The sequence below is a fragment of the Festucalex cinctus genome, chromosome 13, assembly GCF_051991245.1.
Source record: "Festucalex cinctus isolate MCC-2025b chromosome 13, RoL_Fcin_1.0, whole genome shotgun sequence".
Classification (NCBI taxonomy): Eukaryota; Metazoa; Chordata; class Actinopteri; order Syngnathiformes; family Syngnathidae; genus Festucalex; species Festucalex cinctus.
Genome location: NC_135423.1, coordinates 12,380,337 through 12,402,599, shown reverse-complemented (window position 1 = coordinate 12,402,599; position 22,263 = coordinate 12,380,337). Strand labels below are relative to the sequence as shown.

The following is a 22,263-nucleotide window of genomic DNA, read 5'->3' as shown; positions in this document are numbered from 1 at the left end:
ATAACACAGAGGCTGCAGTTACACTTTAAGCCAAAGGTGGCAGTCACGCGTAAAAAGGTGACCAAATCCACGATACATCTTTCAGTAAAGAACAGACTGCACTGAAAAAACAGGGATTGATATTTACTTGAAACAATCTAGAACATCAGAAATTCTAATAAAATAAAAATGTATTTAGAATTTCTGAGTAAATCAACCTTTACTAGGCTTTTTCAAGTAAATATCACTCCCCATTTTGTCAGTGTGAAATAAACAATGTTCACTGTCAATTACATACAACCACTACAACACAACCTTTGCTCATGATTTAGCTTTGTTAATGGTCTAGCTATTACACCTTAGATGCATGGTGCATTGAGATGTGAGTTTATTTTTGTTCCCAGACTACGCTCCTAACTCAAACAATCTCAAATCACGTTTCTTCATTAAAATGAATGGAAATGACATTATACAGGTTCAAACAACACTCAAAAAAGTAGATACCTAAAAAATCTACTTAAGTATAGTAATAAAATGTTTCTGATCACTCACACAAACACTGTCCCACCCCACTGTCAGTAATAGACCAAAGAGACTACAGTGTTTCATTATCTAACAGCAACATCCACTGTCCTCTAAATGGAACCAATTACTAGTGAAGCAGTGCCACAGTGATGTGTGCACTTAAATGTGTGTGCGTGTTTGTGCAATGTCCATGCGTGCTAAATGGACATTCCGAATAGGATCCACTTCCACTTCCACAGAGATATGCCATCTGTTTCGTGACCGTCAAAGAGTCAGCGGGACAGTAAGTAAACAGCGGAGGTGATGACATGACCAGTTGTCAGTCCGCTGACAACAATGAGATCGTGTCTCGAGCGCCGCAATTACCATTTCTTCGGCGCCCCCAAAATCAGTCCGATACTAAATTGTCAATAATGAAGTCTCCGGGGACACCATGAATGCCAGAATGCATCGCTAATACGTTGCTTAGCCCCGAGCAAAATTAATTTTGCGGCGCACGGGTGGAATCATTTTGTTGAGGATTTGTTATGATCAACGAGGCCCATTTAGAGCTGCGCAGGGATGAACATTCATAATTCATTGATGCATGAGGCTGGCGGAGCAAAAGAGGCAAGAATGGACAGTTTGGAGGCATGATGAGAATGTTGTAACAGCCATGAGGATGAGAACTTGTTGCTGCTGTGACTGCGCTAATGGCTCTTTGTGCTGACACGCCTCCTCCTTCCTCTTCTTCTTTGCTGGTGGAGGTTGGCTACATGCTGAAGCAGCGTTCTGTTAACTGCCAGGCCCTCTCGTCCGCATTTTAAGTTCCCACCGAGGTGCCATTACAAAGATGAAGAGAACTGCAGCGATGCCAACAGATGTTGACCAAAAGATCCACAATCGAGACCGAGCACATGGTTAATAAAAGAAAAGAAGAATAAGGAAAAAAAAAAAAAAAAAGAGTTGTGTTGTGCTACAGATCTCGGCGCTATAATATGTTTGTATTAAGACAAAGTTATGCTTTCAAGAGCTGCAGGGGAAATAATCTGCAAGGAGGCTGCAGCAGATATACTATTTTGCAAATGGAACTGCATAAAAAGTATCCACATTTCCATTTTCTTTTTTTTTTCCAGTATGTTTCCTTTCATAATATAAAATAGCCCTAATGGTGCCTTTTAGCTGTTTTTTTTTGTTTTGTTTTGTAGTTTATAAAGCCTGAATCTTTAGAAACATTTTCCAAGCTGTGGCAGATAAAAAGAACTGATAGAGTGGTGCCTTGCTTACAAGTTTAAATCCTTACATTGTGCTCCTTATGGAGTGCCCCCTTGCCCGCCAGGGGGCAGTTAAATGCCTTAGTAAACTGTAATAATATTAGTCATTATTCAGAGAGGTTACACATTTTGAGAAATGCAATTTTTGTCAGGTTTCCATCCATCCATTTTTCTTTGAATTTTCAAGAAAAGTGGGGAAAAAAAAAAAAAAAAAACGAAAACAAAACTCAATTGGAATGCTAGAAATTCAAAAAACAGCCCAAAATTCATAAAAAAAAATACATGTTTTTACGGTTGGAGGGGTTGGATTTTGAAGCATATTTTGAAGAGCTTTTGCGAATACGCGACTGGATACACGTCACACAATTTGACCAGATATTACGTCCCAAAGCAATGGCAGACGATAAAGTAAGGTATGTTTGGGGGGGGAGGACGATGAAACAAACATTTTTTTAATTAATTAAAGAAGAGAATATTAGTGCAATTTTAGATGGAAAACAGCAAAGAATTTATCAAGAATTATAAACGCAACTAATACGTCGTCGCATGGTGCAGTTGCTTCCTGTTCTTCCTCTTTTAAATTACTGGTGGGAATCACATCTCTACGGTGTATACTGCCACCTACAGCTTCGGAGTACCTTCTCAATATTCAAAAAAGAACAACAGATGGAAACTGGCACAAGTCGCATGTCCGTTTTGCGCATTTTCAGTAAATTTGCTTTAAAAATGTGAAACAATTGGATGTAAACATGACTATTGTCTGCCAACTCATAATGAAAGGGTTATAACTACCGTAATGTTTATTGCTAGTTTCATTAGCCTCTCTATGGCATTTCACCTTGTGTGTTAGCATTACGCGAGCCGATTTTGGTAAGCTATGGTTGGAGCACTCGTAAGTTGAGGTGCCACTGTCCTGCATTTATGAAGTTAAGTCATTTAGTTGTCTTGAATGTGTTCTAATAAATGAGACGGCGTTGAAAGTTGTTTAATATAAAATTTTCTTGGGAAACATTCTAACATGCAGAACATGCAAACTTCAAAAAGCAGGGTAAAAGATTTGAACCCTGCACGCAGTAAAACATAATTGAATTGTTGTATGACTTATTTCCATATCTACAAGGTCAGGTGCCAGTTCTTTAATAACCTGGTGCGATGAGATTAATCACTCCCAACAGAGGATGTGACTGCCTGTTATATGTGACTGTAATTGAGGATAGTGTCACTAAAAGGTTAACATTTTTTATTTTTTTTTAATAATAACTTGTAGGCAAATACTGAATGTGTTTCAGATAGTCGCAAGTGCTTTCCAGTACACGTTTGGCCTGTGTTGCCCCTACAAGCTCACTACTATATTTGTGGGGGAGTGTTTGTTTGTTTGTGCATGACGGACAAGAGACCACAGCGCTGTGTTTGTGTTTGCGTGTCGGCATTTCAGAGCTTGTCAGGAGCTGTTTGCGTTGTCACTCATTGACAATGTGGATTTAGGCAGCCCAGTGTGTACGTTTCTGGTCGTTGAGGACGACATGGCTGATCTCATAGTACAGTAAATGTTAGCTAAAATATGAACAGGTCGACACAGACCAGAGGTGTTAGCGGATAGCGCTAGAAAATCACAAAACCAATTTTACAGTTGTAGCATCAAATGCAACCCAAACTGAAATGGTGGGTTAATTTTTATGGTTTCAAATAATGTTTAGGACAATTTTTGTGAGTCAATAAGGGAAAAAAATAGATTAAAAATTACAAACCACAGGAAGCCCTTCTTTTGACATTTGATGGTCTTGTTTTCTCTCTCGTGTGTCTGAAGGATCTGGTGAGGTTATCCAGTCAAGGATTTCACCTATTCATCTCAGCCTCTTTATATGCAACCCACAATGTTTGCCCCTGGAGACTGCCTGCCTGAATACTGACTCACTGAAGGACACTTCCCATTGTCATTTCAACTCTTCATCCTCTCGGCTTGCATCTCTGCTCTCATCTTTCTATCCCCTCCCTCAGCACACTCCTTACTCATTTACGTCTCCTTTCGTCTCGTTCTGATCTTCTGTATTTCCCCCGTCTGATCCAGTCGGGGTCACAAGGTCACTCGCGACATAATCTCACCGCCTCTTGAGCTCTCCTATACACACGCAACACGATAGCGCACGGCTTTCAAATGGTCTCGAGCAGGGGTGGCCAACATGTGGCGCGTGAGCTGCCTCAATCCGGCTCACAGATCACAAATTAAAGCAACGGTAGCTGCCATATGTCTGAGTGCGTGTGCATTCTTAACAAGAGTGAGGACGAATATGGTGTTCCACAGGGCTCAATTCTGAGCCCTCCGCTGTTTTCATTGTATCTGGTGTTTTAAAGTGCTCTATAAATAAAGAGTTGAGTGATGGGAGTCAGTGTTGTAACTGCATGATTTGCAATGGCAAGTTGAGCAATTCTATGAAATCACAATTAGCTATTAGAAAAACTCAAAAGACCACTTCCCTATTCTGCATGGAGATGAGATGGGGAATCCAAGAACACAACGCTTTCTCATTTCAAGGTGAAGAGAGCCAGACTTGATAAAAAGGCTACTCTCCGTGTTCATTTTGTCCACCAGTTTTTTTTTTGTTTTTTTTTGCTTTGTTAGTGTTCTGTGAATGCGCATAGGAAACTGGTGGGGTTAAGTACCTTTAACAAGGTTAAGAACCACTGTATTAGATGTATGCGTGGCTAATATATACCGTCGTACTGCATTTGCACCGTCACGTCATGCGAGTCGATAAAGCTTTGTATGCCTTCAGGCCCACTTCTGAAATTGACACATCTCCTTTTCAGCCCCAATCAACCTCTTTGTTTAATTATGCAACACGCCAACTACTAGCGACTACTTGGAGTCCTCCGCTTGAAGGAAAGAGTGTACCGACTTTTCTTAAGGACTCCTTTACCTCACTCGGTTTTGTAGCGCAGATGACCAAGGTGACAGGAGTGAACGTTTCTATGAGACCAGGCTGCCAGTAGCTCAAGGTTACACGGTGTCACTGCTCATAACCAAGACGACCGACTGAGGCCAACAGCGGCACACGCATGAACTGTCTGCTGATCTACACAAACCACAACATGATTTTTGTTGGTGTCTGTTGAAATAAAAACATGTCAACAGTGGAAACTTCAAGGTCAACAGTTTCAGGATGATAGTTGACCTCTAGAGAATTTTTTCCAAACAAGATATAATCGAAATGAAAATGATTGGAATGTTACCATCATAGAACCATGACAGTAAATGCATCATTGTCATAGAATCAGTCCTGTGTGGTGCCGCCACAAAAAAGGACAAAAGCCGATTGCAACATACAGTTAGGACTGCTGGAAAAAAAAATGGCGCCCCCATACCCACTCTTGGGTTCTTGCGGTGCAAGAACCAAGATAAGGGCAGGAAAAAGTCTCTCAGACCCTCCACATCCTGGTCACCACCTCTTCCAGCTCAATCGCTTAGGTAGGTGCTATCGCAATATGCAAACGATACAATTTTTAAAATAGCATTTTTAAACCAAAAAAATAACGATGATTTGATTATTATCTGCATTGTCAAACAAAGTCAAATGACCCAAACCCATGTACCACCTTAGAGCTGTATTTATGTACTTCACGCGTAAACTTTGTCAAACTGTGAATTGCACGATTTCAAAGGGTTACAAAATCTTTACATATAATGGAAATATGAGAGATGTACAGATAATGCGATCAAATGGCCAATTATCTTGGGGAAATAAATACCCAACTTAATCTAGCAATCATTGATCTGAGTGAAAATTGCATTCAAAGTTTGAAACAAACCGCACACCCCATCGAAGAAATCGATGTGTGCCACATCTGTGGTGAATTACAACTACAGCCCAGAAAGAGATGAACTACGTCAGATGTGAGAAATGCCAACAAGAAAGCGATATGAAATGAAATAAGGAACCTTCACCTTTCACCATTTATTTTCAAACCCTTGACTCATCGGTGGTTCGTTTGATAGTAAATTGTCCTCACCATTTGTCTCGTAACGACCACTTACTGAAGAACAGTGCGTCAACTGGGTCACGTCCGTGCCAGTTCAACCTGGCATTGTGTGTGTGTGTTGTGTGAACCCTGTGGGATGTCAGCCCCCTGTCGCTTCAAGCTGTCAGATGCTACTTCAGAGGCGCCACAGCCTTTTAAAACTGCACCTGCTGGGCCCATCGATTGATTCTCCCCAACTGCACAAGTGAGTGCCTCGCTGCTCCACCTATTAGTACTGTGCGCTGACCACAGGGATGCACAAAAGAGGGGGCAGGTTTACAAGAATGGGAAACAAGACAGCAAAAGAGAATGGGAATAAATGCTCTGGAAGGATGACAAAAGACAGTTCAGGCTACAATTGGTGCTATGCTAAGCGCTCCTTGGGTCACCTTGGGTGTTAGAGGAGGGCGGCCTTGATTAATGGGCTTCTGATTCTGCAAACATTGGCTCGCATCCTGCTGCATTTAAGTTGTTTCAAGGTTTCTAGCTTGGGTTTGCTCTCTGGATACGAGAGGTTAAAGAGGGCGCAGGGTAGAGGCAAGAGACACTCGCCCTGTTTGCACCACGCTGGACAATTTATACATTATGTATGGCTGTATTGCCAGACTTTGTAGAGGGATACATGCTATGAATGTCTTTTTAGCATCCTTCCCTCAGTGACTATGTTTACACATGCAATCAATAACAGTATCGAAAGCTGATGTAAACATCCAATAAACAAGTACGCTCTTATTCGCATTTTTAAAAACCCAAATATATAGAAATAAATACTTGGTCCTATAAACATGATCGGAATACCTTGTTTGAAAGGACCATTGGTTCGTGCTTTGTGTATGCCTGCGCATTTTCGTCTTTTGCGTACAGGAAGTATTTGTATACGCAAGATATTGCACCCACCGGAAATACGCAAGCAGAGATAAACAAACATGGACAATTTTGAACGCAGCACAGTAACACACTTTTGGAACAAGGTGGAAACCAACTACTTGAGAGCTGTAAAAAATTAATCGATTCAGCGATTATCAAATTAATCAACAACTAATAATCGAGTAATAGTTTGGAGCTATTTTTAATTTAAAATGGTCAAAATCCTCTGATATCAGCATATCAACAATAATTGTTCACTGATTTCTTTAGTCCTTCATGAAAAAAAGTTTGATTATCTTCTGTGTTTAATCAAAATAAGACATTTGCAAACGTCTGTTTTTTACTTTGGAAAACAACGACCAAACCGGTAACATAGTACAACATCAATCCCCCTTTTTTAAAAACAACATTATGCAAATACAAATTATGAAATAAACACCAATCACTGGTTAATTAAAAATAATCAGGGGGGGAAATGATAGTGTAAAACACTTTAATGCAAAATTAAAATGAATCTAATTAGGAGATTAATCAATTCTAAAAGTATTCCATATTGACAGCACTAGCCTACTTTATTAGCGTGGTGAGTGACATTTAACAAATGTCCTATACATGGTTGAAAATATGAAGTGGAAATGACGTCAATCTGACGTCAATCAATCACATTACTATGTTTATGGTAGTAACTCTGTCTACTCGCGCAAATAAGTTTTTTTTTTTTCCTGAATCTTTCAGAAATCTGAATTTTGATGGTATGTAGACTTACTCAGTGTAACAATACTTTTTAAAAGTAGACATTATTGCCTGGTCGACAGAAAATCCACTATCATACAACTAATGGAATGGAAGGCATACAAATCTTACCAATAGTTTGGATAACCAGTACCATTCAGAGCTATTTGTATCGGTTGCTAGTTCTACAGAAAATAGTACCACCTCCATAGTATTTTGGGTAAACCACGGTTGAACGATACGTGATGACAACAAAAGCAATGGCGGAGAAGCAGGGTCTTCTCTCCCCAGGAACCTTTGCAGACTATCGCAAGAACAATTGCCTCAACTCAGTTCCAGGGTCATTTACAAGGCCAAAAGAAGCCTCTGCTAGGGAGTGAAACTCTCCAGGAATCGAATCATTTAACTCTAAGAGGATCTCTTTGGAGAGGCCTGCGTGTGATTGATCAAAATAAAAATCGATCTTGACGGTTCTCCAATCAGATTCGATGGCTGGGGCACCCTGACGATTGGCACTGAAGGACTGCTGCAGCTTTTGTCCGTCTTCATGGTCACGGGGTCATTGAGGGGGCCCATTGATAGGGTCATCCCAGATCGTGTCAAAATGTGCAGTGACAAACTGAATGGATCTGAACTGGTTGGTGGAAATGCAGCGATTATGACCCCGGAGCGAAGGAGAGAAAGAAACGACTAAATAGTCCAAACAGTGAGGCAAAACTGATTAAGGGGTCATGCAAGTGCGTTGAGAGATACAAAACAACACGATTGTCTGGTCGCCTGCAATGCCCTTCAATCGGCTGGACTGTAACTCACCAGGTGGACGCGGTACATGATGCTAATGCCGAGGGTCATGAAGGGTTTGGAGAAGTCAATGACCTTCTCACGTTCCGCCGTGATGGTGAGGCCAGCGACTGCCAGGTCAGCTTTCTGAAACACAGACAGTGAATAGTTTCATGTCATGCGCGGAGTCAAAGACCTCCAAAACAAAGTTGTGCCGATGTTACTGTCCTTCCAGAGACTACAAAGTCTTACAAAAGAAACTACACATTTGGTAGCGTTGTATGGGGTTGGCTTCTACAGAATGGAGGTCTTCAGTTTTGCATTAATCCAAATTAGAATTGCCTTGTTGATAGTTTGTGTTGTCCATGCAATCCTAGTGATGTATCTTTTGTATTATCTCTCATTAGATCGTGCAGGTGTACCCAATCACGTATATGTAGCCTTGGTCTGAAAACCCACTTAACTTCGTCCGAAAAGTTTGGAAAACACATTTATATAGCCTCCCAAATAAGTGGTCGAAACAGTGGCTGATAAAACATGGCAACAAAACGGGCAACAAGAAAACAAGGCAGTAAAATGTAACTGCGAGGGAGTCTTCATCTCCCCGAGGGACACAAAGTGGAAGGAGCAGCACTTCGGCCGCTGCGGGAGAATGAAGGAGATTGTGAAGAATGGGCGGGAGACTGAATAGGAAGGGGGGGCCAACAACACCGCATCGCTGCAGATGCCGCTGCAAATGCATGACCTGCTGTTCTTTGTTAGATTTGTTCCATAATTAATCAAACCTTTAGATCACATTTAAAAGACTGGCCTTTGAACCCTCACCTTCTGTTCAGTCTTTGCCTCAATTACTGCACTACACTAATACTTCTCACCTGGAGCGGATATAGAAAGTTTACATGACCCAGTTCAGAAGACTCTCATAACTGGGGATGTGGCTTTGCTCAGAATCAACCAATCACATTTAAAACAATGTTAAATGGGAGTCAACACAAAACAGCCATCATTTAAAGAGGACGTCAACCTTAAACTTTTCTTGGCAATAATGTTATATGTGACCTCACTAGTTGAAACATGACATTCCGATTAATATTACTTTTGTGGAATATGAGTTATGAAGCAAAATCCAGCCGTTTTTATCCATCTCAGCCATTTTTCCACTTGCTGTCGAGTGAAAATGACATCACAGTTGCTCAGTTCTCAGGCAACAACCAATCACAGCTCAGCTTCAGAAAACAGGTGAGCTGTGATTGGCTCTGCACAACTGCGATGTCATCTTCAGTCGACAGCAAGTGGCAAAATGGCTGCCCCCTGAGATGGATAGAAACTGAAAAAAAAAAAACAATAATAGGTTATCGAGAAACTACACTAACTGGAGGAATTCTGGCACGTTACTGTACTGGCTGTTTAATACAACAACAATCTCCCAACTTCTATATATGTTTGGATTATGGGTTAGGTTGGCAAGGTACTGTACAAACCTCATTTTCATTTTTGCGTTCAGTCTGCACACACACAAGCACATTGTGCACGGTGGCCTCATGTATCCTGCTGCCCGACACGCCTGCAGGCTTTCGCCCTTCATCATCAGCGGTAGCAAACCTCATCCTCATCTTTTCTTTCTTTTTGTTCTTTTTTTTTTTTTTTTAACTCGCAGTCGTTTGAAAGTCTGATCGGCTGCACCCAGTGCCGGAAGGAAGCCACACGCGGGGAGCAACCGTCGAGGCAATTTCTACAAAGGCAGATCCTTTGCGAGATGAACACGCAGTCGTAACAGCGGCTGAATTATTTATGTGACAATAGAATATTAATATTGATAACTGGATTTCTGTGCATGCCTGCTGTTATGCCTTCTAGTGTTGGTAACTGAAAAAAAAAAAAAAAAAAGGTCTGCGGTTCGGCTTCCTATTACAGTTTAGTAACGCAGTAAAAAGGCTTGAGACAAAAATGTTAGGGTGCAGTGAAAGTGCACCCGGTTGGACTGCCCCGGACATGTGTAATTGTTATCTTAGGTGTGTGACAGCTGTCAAAGCTCTGCAGTGAAAATTGGTCTGTGTGATCGGCGCACACCCCGGGATGTCTTCTGTCACTGCTGTCCACTGAGTTGGCAAATACTGTTTGTTGCTCTATTTTTTTTTTTACACTTTTTATCCTTTTGTATGCCTTCAACTAAACAAAGCAAATTGTTTCATTCCACTGTGGGAAAAAAAAATCTCTCCAAATGACCTTTAACCTGTGATAAATCTCACTATTCCGACATTTTGTCAGCCCCTCACAATTATGCCTCATAGAGCAAGAATCTGTTTTATTGGTCTATCAGATTCTCACCCAAATTTATTCTGGTTATTTGGGTTGTAGGGTCACTTGAATCTTTGAGACTCCTCCCCCCTTTGTTCCACAGGAACCCTTCCCCTTGTTCCACTGTTCCACCAGCGGGACACCGAGGCCTTAGCACGTCAGGTAGGGCATAGTCGCTCTAGTATGTCCTCGGTTCCTCTTGCTTGGACACACCTGAAACATCTCATCTTAGAGCTTTTTCACCTATTTCGTGTATATTGCATAACATGTAATTTTTAACCATACAATGTTCAATATAAGGTTCTTGTTCTGCGGCTGGAAGAGATTCATTACATTTCCATTTGCTCAACTACCGTATTTTCCGCCTTATAAGGCGCATCGCATTATAAGGCGCACCTTCAATGAATGACATATTTTCAAACTTTTTTCATACATAAGGCGCTACAGTAGAGGCTGGGGTTACGTTATGCATCCATTAGATGGTGCTGCGCTAAAGGGAATGTCAACAAAACAGATAGGTCAGTCAAACTTTATTAATAGGTTACAAACCAGCTTTCTGACAACTCCATTCACTCCCAAAATGAATAAACAGCCGTTTTATTATTTTCTATTAGTATTAGCTAGCGATCCAAGATGGCGGGATCTTCTGCGCATGCGCGTCACCGATCGTGCAGGGTCACCAATAGCGTCTTGACAGCGAGACCTGTTGCGGCTCAATATTGATCCATATATAAGGCATACTGGATTATAAGGCGCATGATCAGTTTTTGAAAAAATTGAAGGCTTTTAGGTGCGCCTTATAGTGTGGAAAATATGTTAAGTTTGACCACATTTTGTTTTAAGAACAGGTTCACAGAACAAATTGAAATTCCATATTGCATTATATTTACTTAGATTTCTCATCAGGGTTCATTCAAGGTTGCCAGATGTTGTTACAAAGAGTTCGTAACCCGAGGCTCCACTCTATACTACTTTGTAGAAAGCAGTACAGTCAACCTTAACTATAGTTCCTCTGAAGGTGAACCTTGCAGTGACGCTGGTAAAAATAAGAACAGGGTGTACTTCTTTGCATACATAATGACTTCCATTTGTATTACGACAAATGAGCCGAGGATCTTCTCCATCTCACCACCTCTAAGTTAAGTTTGTCCTCTCCCTTTCTCATACTTTTTGCTCCCCTAACTCAACTTGAATGCCTCTAAATGGCTTGTTTAATTCCAACAGGCTGCACAAGTCCACTGAGAATACACCTCACATATGAGGTTACTCCGTGTATATTTGATGAGATAAACATGTTCATTTAACTTCAAGGGACTTATGCGTATTTACATACCCTTGAAATGAGCTCGCCCACCATACCGCTCCAAGTTCCATTGGCTCCAGGGACACCATACAGTCCATCCCCCACCAGTCGGATACGGTACTTGAACTTGAGTATGGCTGCCAGCTCCTTCAGCATGTCCACACAGAAGCCTTCGTAGCGCTCATTTCCCTCCAGATCTTGGTGGTCCGGCCGCAGCATCACATATGGATTCTCCTGGATTACATAATGTTGGAATTATAAACACTTTTTTTTTTTTGGTTAATCAAATGCTTTTGTTCAAATGTGCCGAAAAATTGAAGCAGTTGTGGCAAGATTTTCTACATTACTGTATTAATCACTGGGAAAAAAGCAGTGAAGATGAACTCATTCACTCCCAAAAACGTGTTTATACGTTTTTTTGTTTTATTTTGTTTTTGTTTTTTATGCTAGAGCATACAGAAGGCTTTGATGTAGCTTCAGACCTGAAAAGGTCGCTTAAAGTAATGGTAGTTATTACAAAAAACGGCCAGCAGTTGGCAACAGAGTATAAGAGAGCAGCACGAGCCATGTTGTCAACAGGTTTGTGAATAATGATGAAACATAGCTATATTCTCTAATGTTAATTGCTGCAAAACAGAAACAGATAAAAATATACATTTTTTTTCTTGATGAAGAGACTAATCTTTCTTTTGGTAGGTTCCATGTTTTTATAGCAATAGAACACAATATCCTGTAGGCATTGCAAAATCAGTCAAAAAACAATAAAACAGTGAAAACGCCTGGGAGTGAATGAGTTAAGTTAAAACATAAATAAATAAATAAGGGAAAAATATTTTTATTTTATTTCAAAATTTATTTTATTTCATATATTATTGCGAAACACAAATCTGGGTCATTTTTGGGGTGCTGGATGGGATTAATGGCAGTTCCATTCTATGGGAAAGGTCGACTTGAGATGGTAATGTTATGACATATATTCCCAAATCAACATATTACTTGCATTTCAAAACAGAGCAGAATAAAATAACTAACATTTAAAATTCTGGTTTCTGAAACATTTGTGTGTATATTATACAGTATACATGGTGTTGCATTTTTACCATAGAGACAGAAAATAACGTGAAAATGCATGCGCAGATCACAAACCAATGTTCGGTTCAATGGAGGTACCCCGATACATGTTTATATAGTATACCAAGTATCCGGGTTAGAAGAAGGGTAACCTAGGGGTCTTATTTGTGGTTTTGCACATTAACATGGCCTTTCAAAACCTGAATAATTCCATTTAGTTTTGAAAGCGTTCTTGTGACTTTGTGTAAATGTAGTCAGTTTTGTTTTATGTAGTTGATGGTTTTGGGCCAAGGACTGTTTTTCAAACAATCCAAATGTCAAACCGGTGCACTTTGGCACTGGTACATTTAAATCAGAGGTGGCAAACTGCGGTCCTCGAGGGCCAGTGTCCTGCAGGTTTTATAGATTTCCCTACTCGAAGTGCAGCTGATTCCAATTAACAGGCTCGTTATCAGGCTTCTGCAGAGCTTGCTGATGAGCTGATCATAAATCAGCTGTTTTGAAGGAGAGCAATATCCAAAACCTGCAGGACTGTGGCCCTTGAGGACCGGATCTCGCCACCCCTGATTTAAATGAATGTCAATTGTGTACCACTTTGTTTTGCCATTTCACAGCTCATGAATCCAGCAAAAAATTGTCTTGGAAGACGGCAACAAAATGATTCTTCCACTGATGATGCCCAGTTTTTATAGCGACTATTCTTCTCTACTGGAGGTTATTAATTTTTTAAATGACATCAACTACTCAACACAGCCAGAATTTGTTCAAGGCATTTTCAACAATCTCACAATGCTCTGATTTGGTTTAATTTTGCAAGCACTGTTGTTCCAAAGCTGAAGCTGATTTGCTGAGTTAAGTACATTTGCTTTGTCACCAGTGGGCTCTGCTGATTTGATTCAAAGTAAAAGCCCTGTAAAATTGATAATTACTGTACACACAAATTGTGAATCTCTTGAGCGTATGCTGCCCAGAAAGCTACCTCATGCTGTCATCGTGGCAACAACCCTTTGATTGTACCTGTGGAGTGCGGATGGAAGAGTTCATAATGTGTGATCGCAGTGCGTTTGGTGTAATTTGAGCAAGGGGTTGCATACAATCACCATCACTGCAAATAGACATATTTATTTTTCATTACACACAGTCCAGAATCTGCATGTTAATGCATTTCATTACCACACTACTGGTCACTTTATTTGCTTGATGACTCTCCCCATCATTTGCATAGCTATTGGTCGATACTACAGCACTAATAATACCCTTATGTTACATAAAGACTCTTTTTCCTCTTAATACAATGCATTTACTCCTCTTTATAACCATACATGGAATTATCTAAAATGCAGCATACCCTAAATCCAGGAGAATTTAAGTATAATATGAATACAATTACATACTATTTAATAAATAAAAAGTGCTGACAACCTTGGATGATAATCCTAATGTTTTAAGCAGACGCTAAAGAATTAATTTTGCTGAACTAAACTATGAATTATGCTGACTTAAATGTAAAATGAAAAGGTAGTGAAGTTTTAGCCAGTCTTCTTTCATTAAAATGGATGAAAATATAAATCAGAGAATTTTACACAGACGTTGCATGTGCTCACATTCTGAAGTGTAACTGCACTTGCAAATGATCAAACAAAATGGAACGTGATGGAATCAAATATAAAAGGGAACACTTTTGATGCTGATTACGATGCTGACTGGCTGGCCAATGTGCGGGCTTACTCACATTTGAAACTTTGTTAAAAAAGCTTATAATGATTTTACCCGCCCTTATAGCAACCCTATTCCAAGTTACTCTGGTCACCCAAAGCCAAACATCACATCACAATGATTGACACATCCCTTCGCTAAAATAAACACTGCTGCTATCACCACTTCATAATAATTTTACTAGACCTCATCCACCTTGTGTTTTAATCATTTCTTTTCACATAAAAAAAAAAGTGTGCGAAGGCTTATGCAACTTTGCCTCAACTTAATGCTGTGATAATGTTTAATAAGGTAGCAGTTATACTGCAAAGAAAATTCAAATATATTTATTAATGCAGGTGTAATTACCATACGGATGTTCGGTTATGCGCCCCTATTTTGTTAAGCCCTCTGATTTATATGCAAGACATTAAAGACAATACATTGTTAAAATGTATCCTGCCATTATTAACAATGGCCTCCATGTTCCTATCTACTGAATGCAGCATGCGCAATACAAAATAAATGGTAGCTTCCAATGGGAAATAAAAAAATAAATACAAAATAAACAGAATGCTTGCTTGCAACATCAAATTAAGGGTTGCTGAGCGTCAAGCTGTCACTTCACAGCAATTCATTTCCTACTCTGCTTGGATGATATATGTTTGTATCCTCCAACATGTAATTATGCGGCAAAACATGATTTACCTTTCACGCCTCATGTTGATTAATGCCTGCCCAAAAGAACAGCATCATTTGTGACGATGAAGCTTTTGTGTATATATTCTCTTAAATCCACATCCCTGCGCCGATCAACGGAGACATAACATTAAAGCTGGCAGGAACAGGAATCAATAAACGTGTTGACGTGTTGGCCTGACTGCTATCATGCCTGTTTTTTTTCCCACCACCTTTTGCAATCTCCTTCTCATCCAAAGGATGTTTTTTCCCTTAAAGACCTCAGACACAATCACTTTGATTCTAATACGCTCTGAAGTCAAATCTCCAAGCACTTTTAAAAGTCTTAGGTGAAACAATCTGTTCCGAGATGCTGGTCGATTTCCAATTTGTTTGGATTTAGACCCTTTTTCTTAAACAAAGGAAGTAATGGAAAGAAAAATAATCAGTTCAATGGTCAAACTGGGGCCATCACAAAACAGTTATTAATATCTTTATTATTACAATTACCTTTCTTTAATCCCAAGCCCTTCTTTTGAAATTAATATCAACAAAAACAAAACCCAAAAACATAAAAGTAGCAAAATTGTTTAGTTAACTCTTTGTGGCCTGAAACGCAGTTCTGATATCGAATGTGATGTCATGCAAGTTTTGTGTGACTTCTAAGGTTTTATTACTCTCAAATTCAGATCAATTCCAAATTGTATGATCTTAGAGTACATTCGACTTGAGAGGTAAAATTGCTAGCAAAGACGAAGCAAGGCTATCAAATGCATCATTATTGTGGTCCACATTGCAGTCGTGGTTTCCCTCAGATCGCTGTGGTGACATAATATCAATGTTTTACCACCTCATCTGAATATTATATGCAGTATGCAGTACACAATTGCACCAGCATGTCATTGTAATCAATTATTACTTTATATATTTGTTTAATAACAAATTGAATTTTAAATAGAAGTCGTGGAAAATTGTGACAACCAATAGTCTAATGAATGACATTGTTCAATTTATTTATATTTTATTTATTAATTTATTAAGATATTTTGTGAAAAAGAAATGTTTGTACTAAAAATTAAAAGAAAATTGCAATTTTATGATAGATGTTCTGCCAAACAAACATTTAGAAGCAGATGAACAGAATTTGTAAATTCTAATAATAACAATAGGTAAGCCAAATATAGCCAAAATCTTCAGTTGACTTTTTTTTTTAACGCGAACTAGCACAACATACTTGCAGATTAAAAAAAATAAAATAAAAAAAGTAAAAAAATAAAATAGCATTCAACAAAACGTATGCCATCTTAAAAATGACAAGTACAGTTTATCCCCAAAATGACTCAACTGAGTAAATGTTTCTTGCAATCCACGTCTGCATGTGCCTTTTTGCAGTTTGCACACGGGTAAAGCATCAGCAGAAGTTTAAAGACAAAACAAAAGTCAGACTTCTAAAGTAGCCTCATATTCCCAGGCAGAGACAAGTCTGGTGGTGGACTGATAAGTGTGTTGGATGACTGAAAATTAGAATACCAGCACATGTGCCATACTCAAATGAGATGCACTAGAAGTGCTGCATTGGCAATTCTTCCTTTTTTTTTAATATACAATGTCAGAAAGGCATTCACGTTTCGTAACGTCACATCTCTCAGTGTGATGCAGTGCGGTTATACAGTCACAATAAACATATATTACAGGAAATTATTATGGACTAATTGCCTTGAGATTTTATGCATGATCACGCTCGGAACTCAAAACACTTGTATCTCAAATTGTATTTCACTATTGAAATGAATGGAAATGCCATTAACCCATTCCACAGCCTTAAAACAAACAAACAAACAAAAAAAAAGCAAACAAACAAATATTTATTGTGTTTTAACACAACTGAACTGGCACTCTAAAAATGTACTTTCCAAACGTATATAACATATTTAAAGAGAAATAATTCAAGTTGCGCATTACGATGAATTAATTGTGACTCCTGCTGTCACTCAGTAAGCTGCAGTAATACTTTGTCATTTTTCACAGCGAATGTGAGTATATTTTTGTGTTGTATTTGTTTTCAAATATCTGCTGCTTGAACAATTACAACATCGCCAATTAAATTCTACTCGTGAGCTCGTCTATGGGAATTTGTATTCTTGGTTAGCATTGCGCTAAGCGGACTTTAACCTTCTCTTTGTAATAATTTGGCAAAATATATATTTACATTTATGACTGAAAATTTTTATAATTAGTAGATTAACACCTAAGAATTTCTCACCCCTGAGAATGTGGTCATGTGCGCATTGTGGACGTGAAGAAGGGTGTGTGCAGTTTCATTTTTCATCAACTGGTGGTATTAACGATTCATAATTGAATTTTCTGCGTCCAGTAGCTTTAAGGCAACTCTATGTTATTGTGTAATTCTCCTTGTTCCATGTTTAGTTTAACTTCAACTTGGAGTGGCATTAAACAGCTTGAAGGGACTTTGTTGATGAATTGTTCTCACTCTATCAAACTGCTGCTTGTTATGAAGTGAGTTGACTACCACCTTATAGCACTTATATCTCAAATTTTTGCTTGTCAGTCATAGTGAAGAAAATTGGGTGTATCGTATCTTGAAAAACACACAAGTTGCATCACACTTGTATCAACATTACATTGTCTGTTTCTGTGTGAGTAAGACCCACAAGCAACAGCACACGTGTGACATAAGTGCTGTCTTGGATATTGGAGCCAGAGGGAACCAAAGATATCAAAACACAAACAAGTTTGCCTATTTTACAGCTCGACAAGCTACTGCATTTCCGAACAGCGATAAAGCACAATAAAACACAACATATAAAGAGAATTTTATCTCACAGACACAAATAATTGGCTTTTTCCATCACATGGCTGTGGTTACTGAGGTAATGAACGAATTCACTACAGTGTAAAAACGAGATCAATGATTACAAACACGTGCCCCGTGGGCCTGCGGGGAAGCGATCGGCAATTCTGTGACTGTGACAGCAATCATGCAATAAAACCGTTGCGTATCGGCTGCGGAATGGCATCAAGTATTCTCGCACGCGCACGATCAGGCATCTATTACTAGTTGAGGTGCTAATTCAAGAGCTCACAAACAGTCTCGCAGGTAAGAAATTCTTCAGCTGCTGCGCACAAGCGAGATAAGAACCACACAGCAATCATATCGTGATGAATGAGCTGTGATAGGCCCTGAAAATTGCCCAACAGTGGATTCCAAAGTTTGGCCGAGGGACTCGATATCTCCAAAATGAAATTGAGCCGCCGAGCTCACCCAATTCATTCTTTCACACCCACTTCCTGTTGTGAGCCATCTCATTTGTTCTCAGATGTGTTTACTTACACCTTCTTCTAACAACCCCCCTCCAGGGTGAAATGGAACGTTCCGTGTGAATCATTCTCAATAAGACCTCTAAATATTTTGGTGTTCTTCCCCTCTTTTTGGTGACACTGCAGCAGATAATAGCTACAGACACTCAGGCTCCACTTTCAGAAAATTGCTACTTTACACTATCTACAAGGGGAGTGCAGATGTGAGAGCTACGTACACGTTATGATCCAGCGGACGCCCGGAAATAATTGTGTGTATGGGACTATTTCACCGGATAATCAACATTAAATTCAACGACAAAGCAGTCAGTTAATAAAGCCCAGCTTAGTCAGTGTATCAATGCCTCGCTGTTGGCCTCCCACACCGTCCTTGCAACAAATGAAAGGAAATTTGCCAAGTTGGACGCCGGACTTGAGGAACTAGCGCTTATATCGCGCTAGCTAAGACAAGGGTAGTAAAACCCAACAGTGAGGAGGGATTTAAAATGGGACCAAAGTGAGGAACAAAAAAAATAAAAAAAAAACCTCTTGGGTTCTGCCATTGGCCAGGCTATGGCGTGGGATCCTGGAGATTAAAAAGTTATTTTGAACTAAAAATGCTTTAGAGCAGGGCTGGCCAAGTCCGGTCCTCAAGAGCTCCTCCCTTTACAGCCTGTTTTCAAATCAAACCAAATCAAACTTTATTTATATAGCACCTTTCATACATTCAAATGCAACTCAAAGTGCTGAACAAATAAAACATCCATAATACAATAAAAAGAAAAAGCTATACCTCCCCCCCATATCCCCATGATCGTACAGACACACACGCAAACCACAACATGTCGGGGCACAGAAGAACCCTGTGAGGAAAGGCACCCAGGAGGAGATCATCCACACTGAGAGAGATGACTGCCAACCACCACAGGGAGGAAAGCCATCACAGAGACCGCCGGCCCACAGTGACCGCGGCCCGCTCCAAACAGACTGAAGTGAGCCACAGCTCCCCGGGGCCAAGGCGGCCCCTGGGACAACTGCCCGCTCGCAGGAGGAGAACAGCCATCCCTCCCAGTGTGGAGGCTCCCCCATGAGTAAACACTGGAGCTAAAAATTTAATTACCAAATAAAAACATTTAAACACCAAAACAAAACAGTTACAACATGAAATAAATAAATGAATAAAAAATAAAAGGCCAAAACAAAGTTAAAAGACAATCTAAATTCAAAGTTAAATAGATAAAAGGGGATAAAAAGAAAAAGAGATCATTCAAATGCCATGTTTTCTATGTCTCCATCCTTCAGCACAGCTGAATCTAATCAGCAAGCTTTGCAGAAGCCTGATAACAATCCTGATCATGAATCAGGTGTGTTAGTGGCAAGAAACATGGAAAACAGGCTGGATAGGGGTTCTCGAGGACCGAACTTGGCCGCCCCTGCCTTAGAGTCTTACAGGGGGATTTCGGAGAAACTACACAACTGATTTCTCATGGAGGGTTGGTTGATATGTCAAGAAAGAACCCATGAAAGTTGGTGGTAATCTGGATCAAAATAACGATGAAGGAATTATGTTCTCTTTCTGTCATTTAGACAGAATGGATCCATTTCCCACTGGCCACAAAATGCACATCATGGGACAGGAGAGTAACATCTTACATCGTTCTCAAACTTTAAATTAGCCCGCTACCTAAGAAACAACGATATTTCGTGACTCATGGAGAGAGCCGTTCTCCCTTTGCCTAGAATGAAAAAAAGAAAAAAGGTAAGGTTGTATCATATTACGTCATCGTGAAGACAACAGTCACAAAAGTAACACGGCTCTTCACATTTTTCCCCACCTGCATTAATATTTCACTCCTTCCTGAGGTCCAAGTTGCGCTGGAGTGATTAGGAATGCAGCCAGGGTGTGAACGTGTACCACACAATTTGACCACAGTTTGGGGCTAAAATATGCCTCCAAGGCAGAAAACGTACAAGTCAGCCAGAGACGTTCAGAATGTCAAAAAGATGAGATTGGGCACACATGTTCGCTTTTGCATTTTTATGATGTCCGAGTTGTTTCAAAAACAAACTGACCAGCATCCTAGAAAATACTGTTTTCAATGCAATTTCAATTGTGTCTTTGATTGAAATGTGTGGACAGTACAGTGGACGAGTGGTTAGCATGTCATGTCAAATTATTTTTATTTTCCTTGCGGCGTCCGTACGGATGCCGTTCCGCATCATGTAAACCGCTGATCTGTATATATGACTGGATAGCCGATAGGCCAAGACTTTTGAAGCCTCAAGGCTGCCATATTACTCGGCATCCTATGCGTTTACAGGATCAAAATTGAAGAACATTTGCGACAGTACTTAGTAGAAACAGCATGATTTATGATTTTGTAAATTTGTTTAAACAAGAGGACTTCAGACATTTTACAACTTGCCTTAAATACATGTATAAATGATATGCTTAATGATGTTGACAGGAAGAAACTTGTATATATTTTTGTTTATTAAAGAATTATCAATGTAATTCAACAAAAGATACCTCTGCCAAATCAAATATTGGGGTCTTGAGAACTGAGCGATAAAAGAAAAAGGGGTCCTCAAAGCAGTACATACGTTCCACTTGTTATTGTGAAAGAATTTTTGAACAAAATTGAAGTTTAGATCTTTTTAAATAATGCATGGCCTAATTGGTTTGTTGTGCTTACACTTTTTTCTTTTGAATTTCATTTATGAAGCACACATCAACAATAAAATCTGTGGATTTCATCTTCTCTTCTTGGTGTATTCAATTAATTAGTCATGCACAACAATGTTGTAATGTCCTAGAATTAAAATTCTTTATTTGGGGACCTTTAGCAGCTACGATATTAAAATTGATTAATTTGATTAATTAATTTAAAAAATATTAATTAGATTTAAAAAAAAATTATTCGCCTGACAGCACTAATAAAAACCTTTATGGTTCTGTTAAATTTTGGTGAAATTATTCATGTAATTTTGTAAGCAAGTATTTCCGGCTTGGTTCAACAATTATTTCCCATTTTGGACACAAAGAGTCGAGACCCGGTAGCCAATGAGAACGAAGAGCGACAGAAAATGAACGGCGAGGCATGAAAGTCTTGGCTAAAGGAGGCATTGATATGTTGAGGATTTGAGCAAAACATCATGGCTACACTTTTGTGAATGAATCCATTGTTGAAGGCTAGTACAGTGTGAAGCTCGAAGAGATACTTTAAAAAATGGCAACAGGTAGCAGAGTGAAGGCAGTGAAGTGTCACTCACTCAATATGTATTAACGACAGATGGTGAGAAACCCTGACATGGTGAATTATTAGCTGTGGCTGATGCACGGTGATAGAGCCTCAGAGGCACTCGGGGCAGAGTGATTGCACGCCATCGCTTCTTCTCATCTCAGAGTTCGGTCTGCGAAATGCTCTGATTTCTCTGCGCCAGCCGCAAAATGCCACACTGCTGTGCTAACGCGTTACCATGATGCCACTTACGAGTATTGTCGTGATGGTAAGAGTCGTGTTGAAGAGGCTTTCCGTCACGTTGATTGATGGGAGCTTCTTCTCCATGGACAGTCCATCTTCAGAGTGCCACAGCCCAATCTGCACACACACAATAAACACACGATCAGTCATTATGTCCAGCGGCTGGAAAAGGCCAATGGAATCATTTGCTTCCATCGTCTTAAAAGGAGGAACACTATGGCCTTCACAAGACGGTGGAGGACGCACAAACGATGACAGAAAT

The 22,263-nt window shown here is 39.7% G+C and overlaps 1 protein-coding gene across 7 annotated transcripts in view; it reads right to left on the bottom strand.

The window, feature by feature from the left end:
- The window catches only part of grik4 (glutamate receptor, ionotropic, kainate 4), a 301,922-nt gene that overhangs the window by 19,065 nt on the left and 260,594 nt on the right, over window positions 1-22,263 (bottom strand). For 6 of the 7 annotated variants that reach the window (XR_013287896.1, XR_013287897.1, XM_077541047.1 and 3 more), the window contains 3 exons: window positions 22,011-22,118; window positions 11,785-11,988; window positions 8,187-8,300 (listed from right to left, as the gene is read on the bottom strand). Coding sequence is in view for 5 of the 7 variants with exons in the window: in XM_077541047.1 (XP_077397173.1) it covers window positions 8,187-8,300; window positions 11,785-11,988; window positions 22,011-22,118 (426 nt within the window). In the remaining 2 variants the exon portion in view is untranslated. Of the gene's footprint in view, window positions 1-5,763; window positions 6,017-8,186; window positions 8,301-11,784; window positions 11,989-22,010; window positions 22,119-22,263 lie in introns of those variants that run through there. The other variant, XM_077541050.1, reaches the window with a different exon arrangement.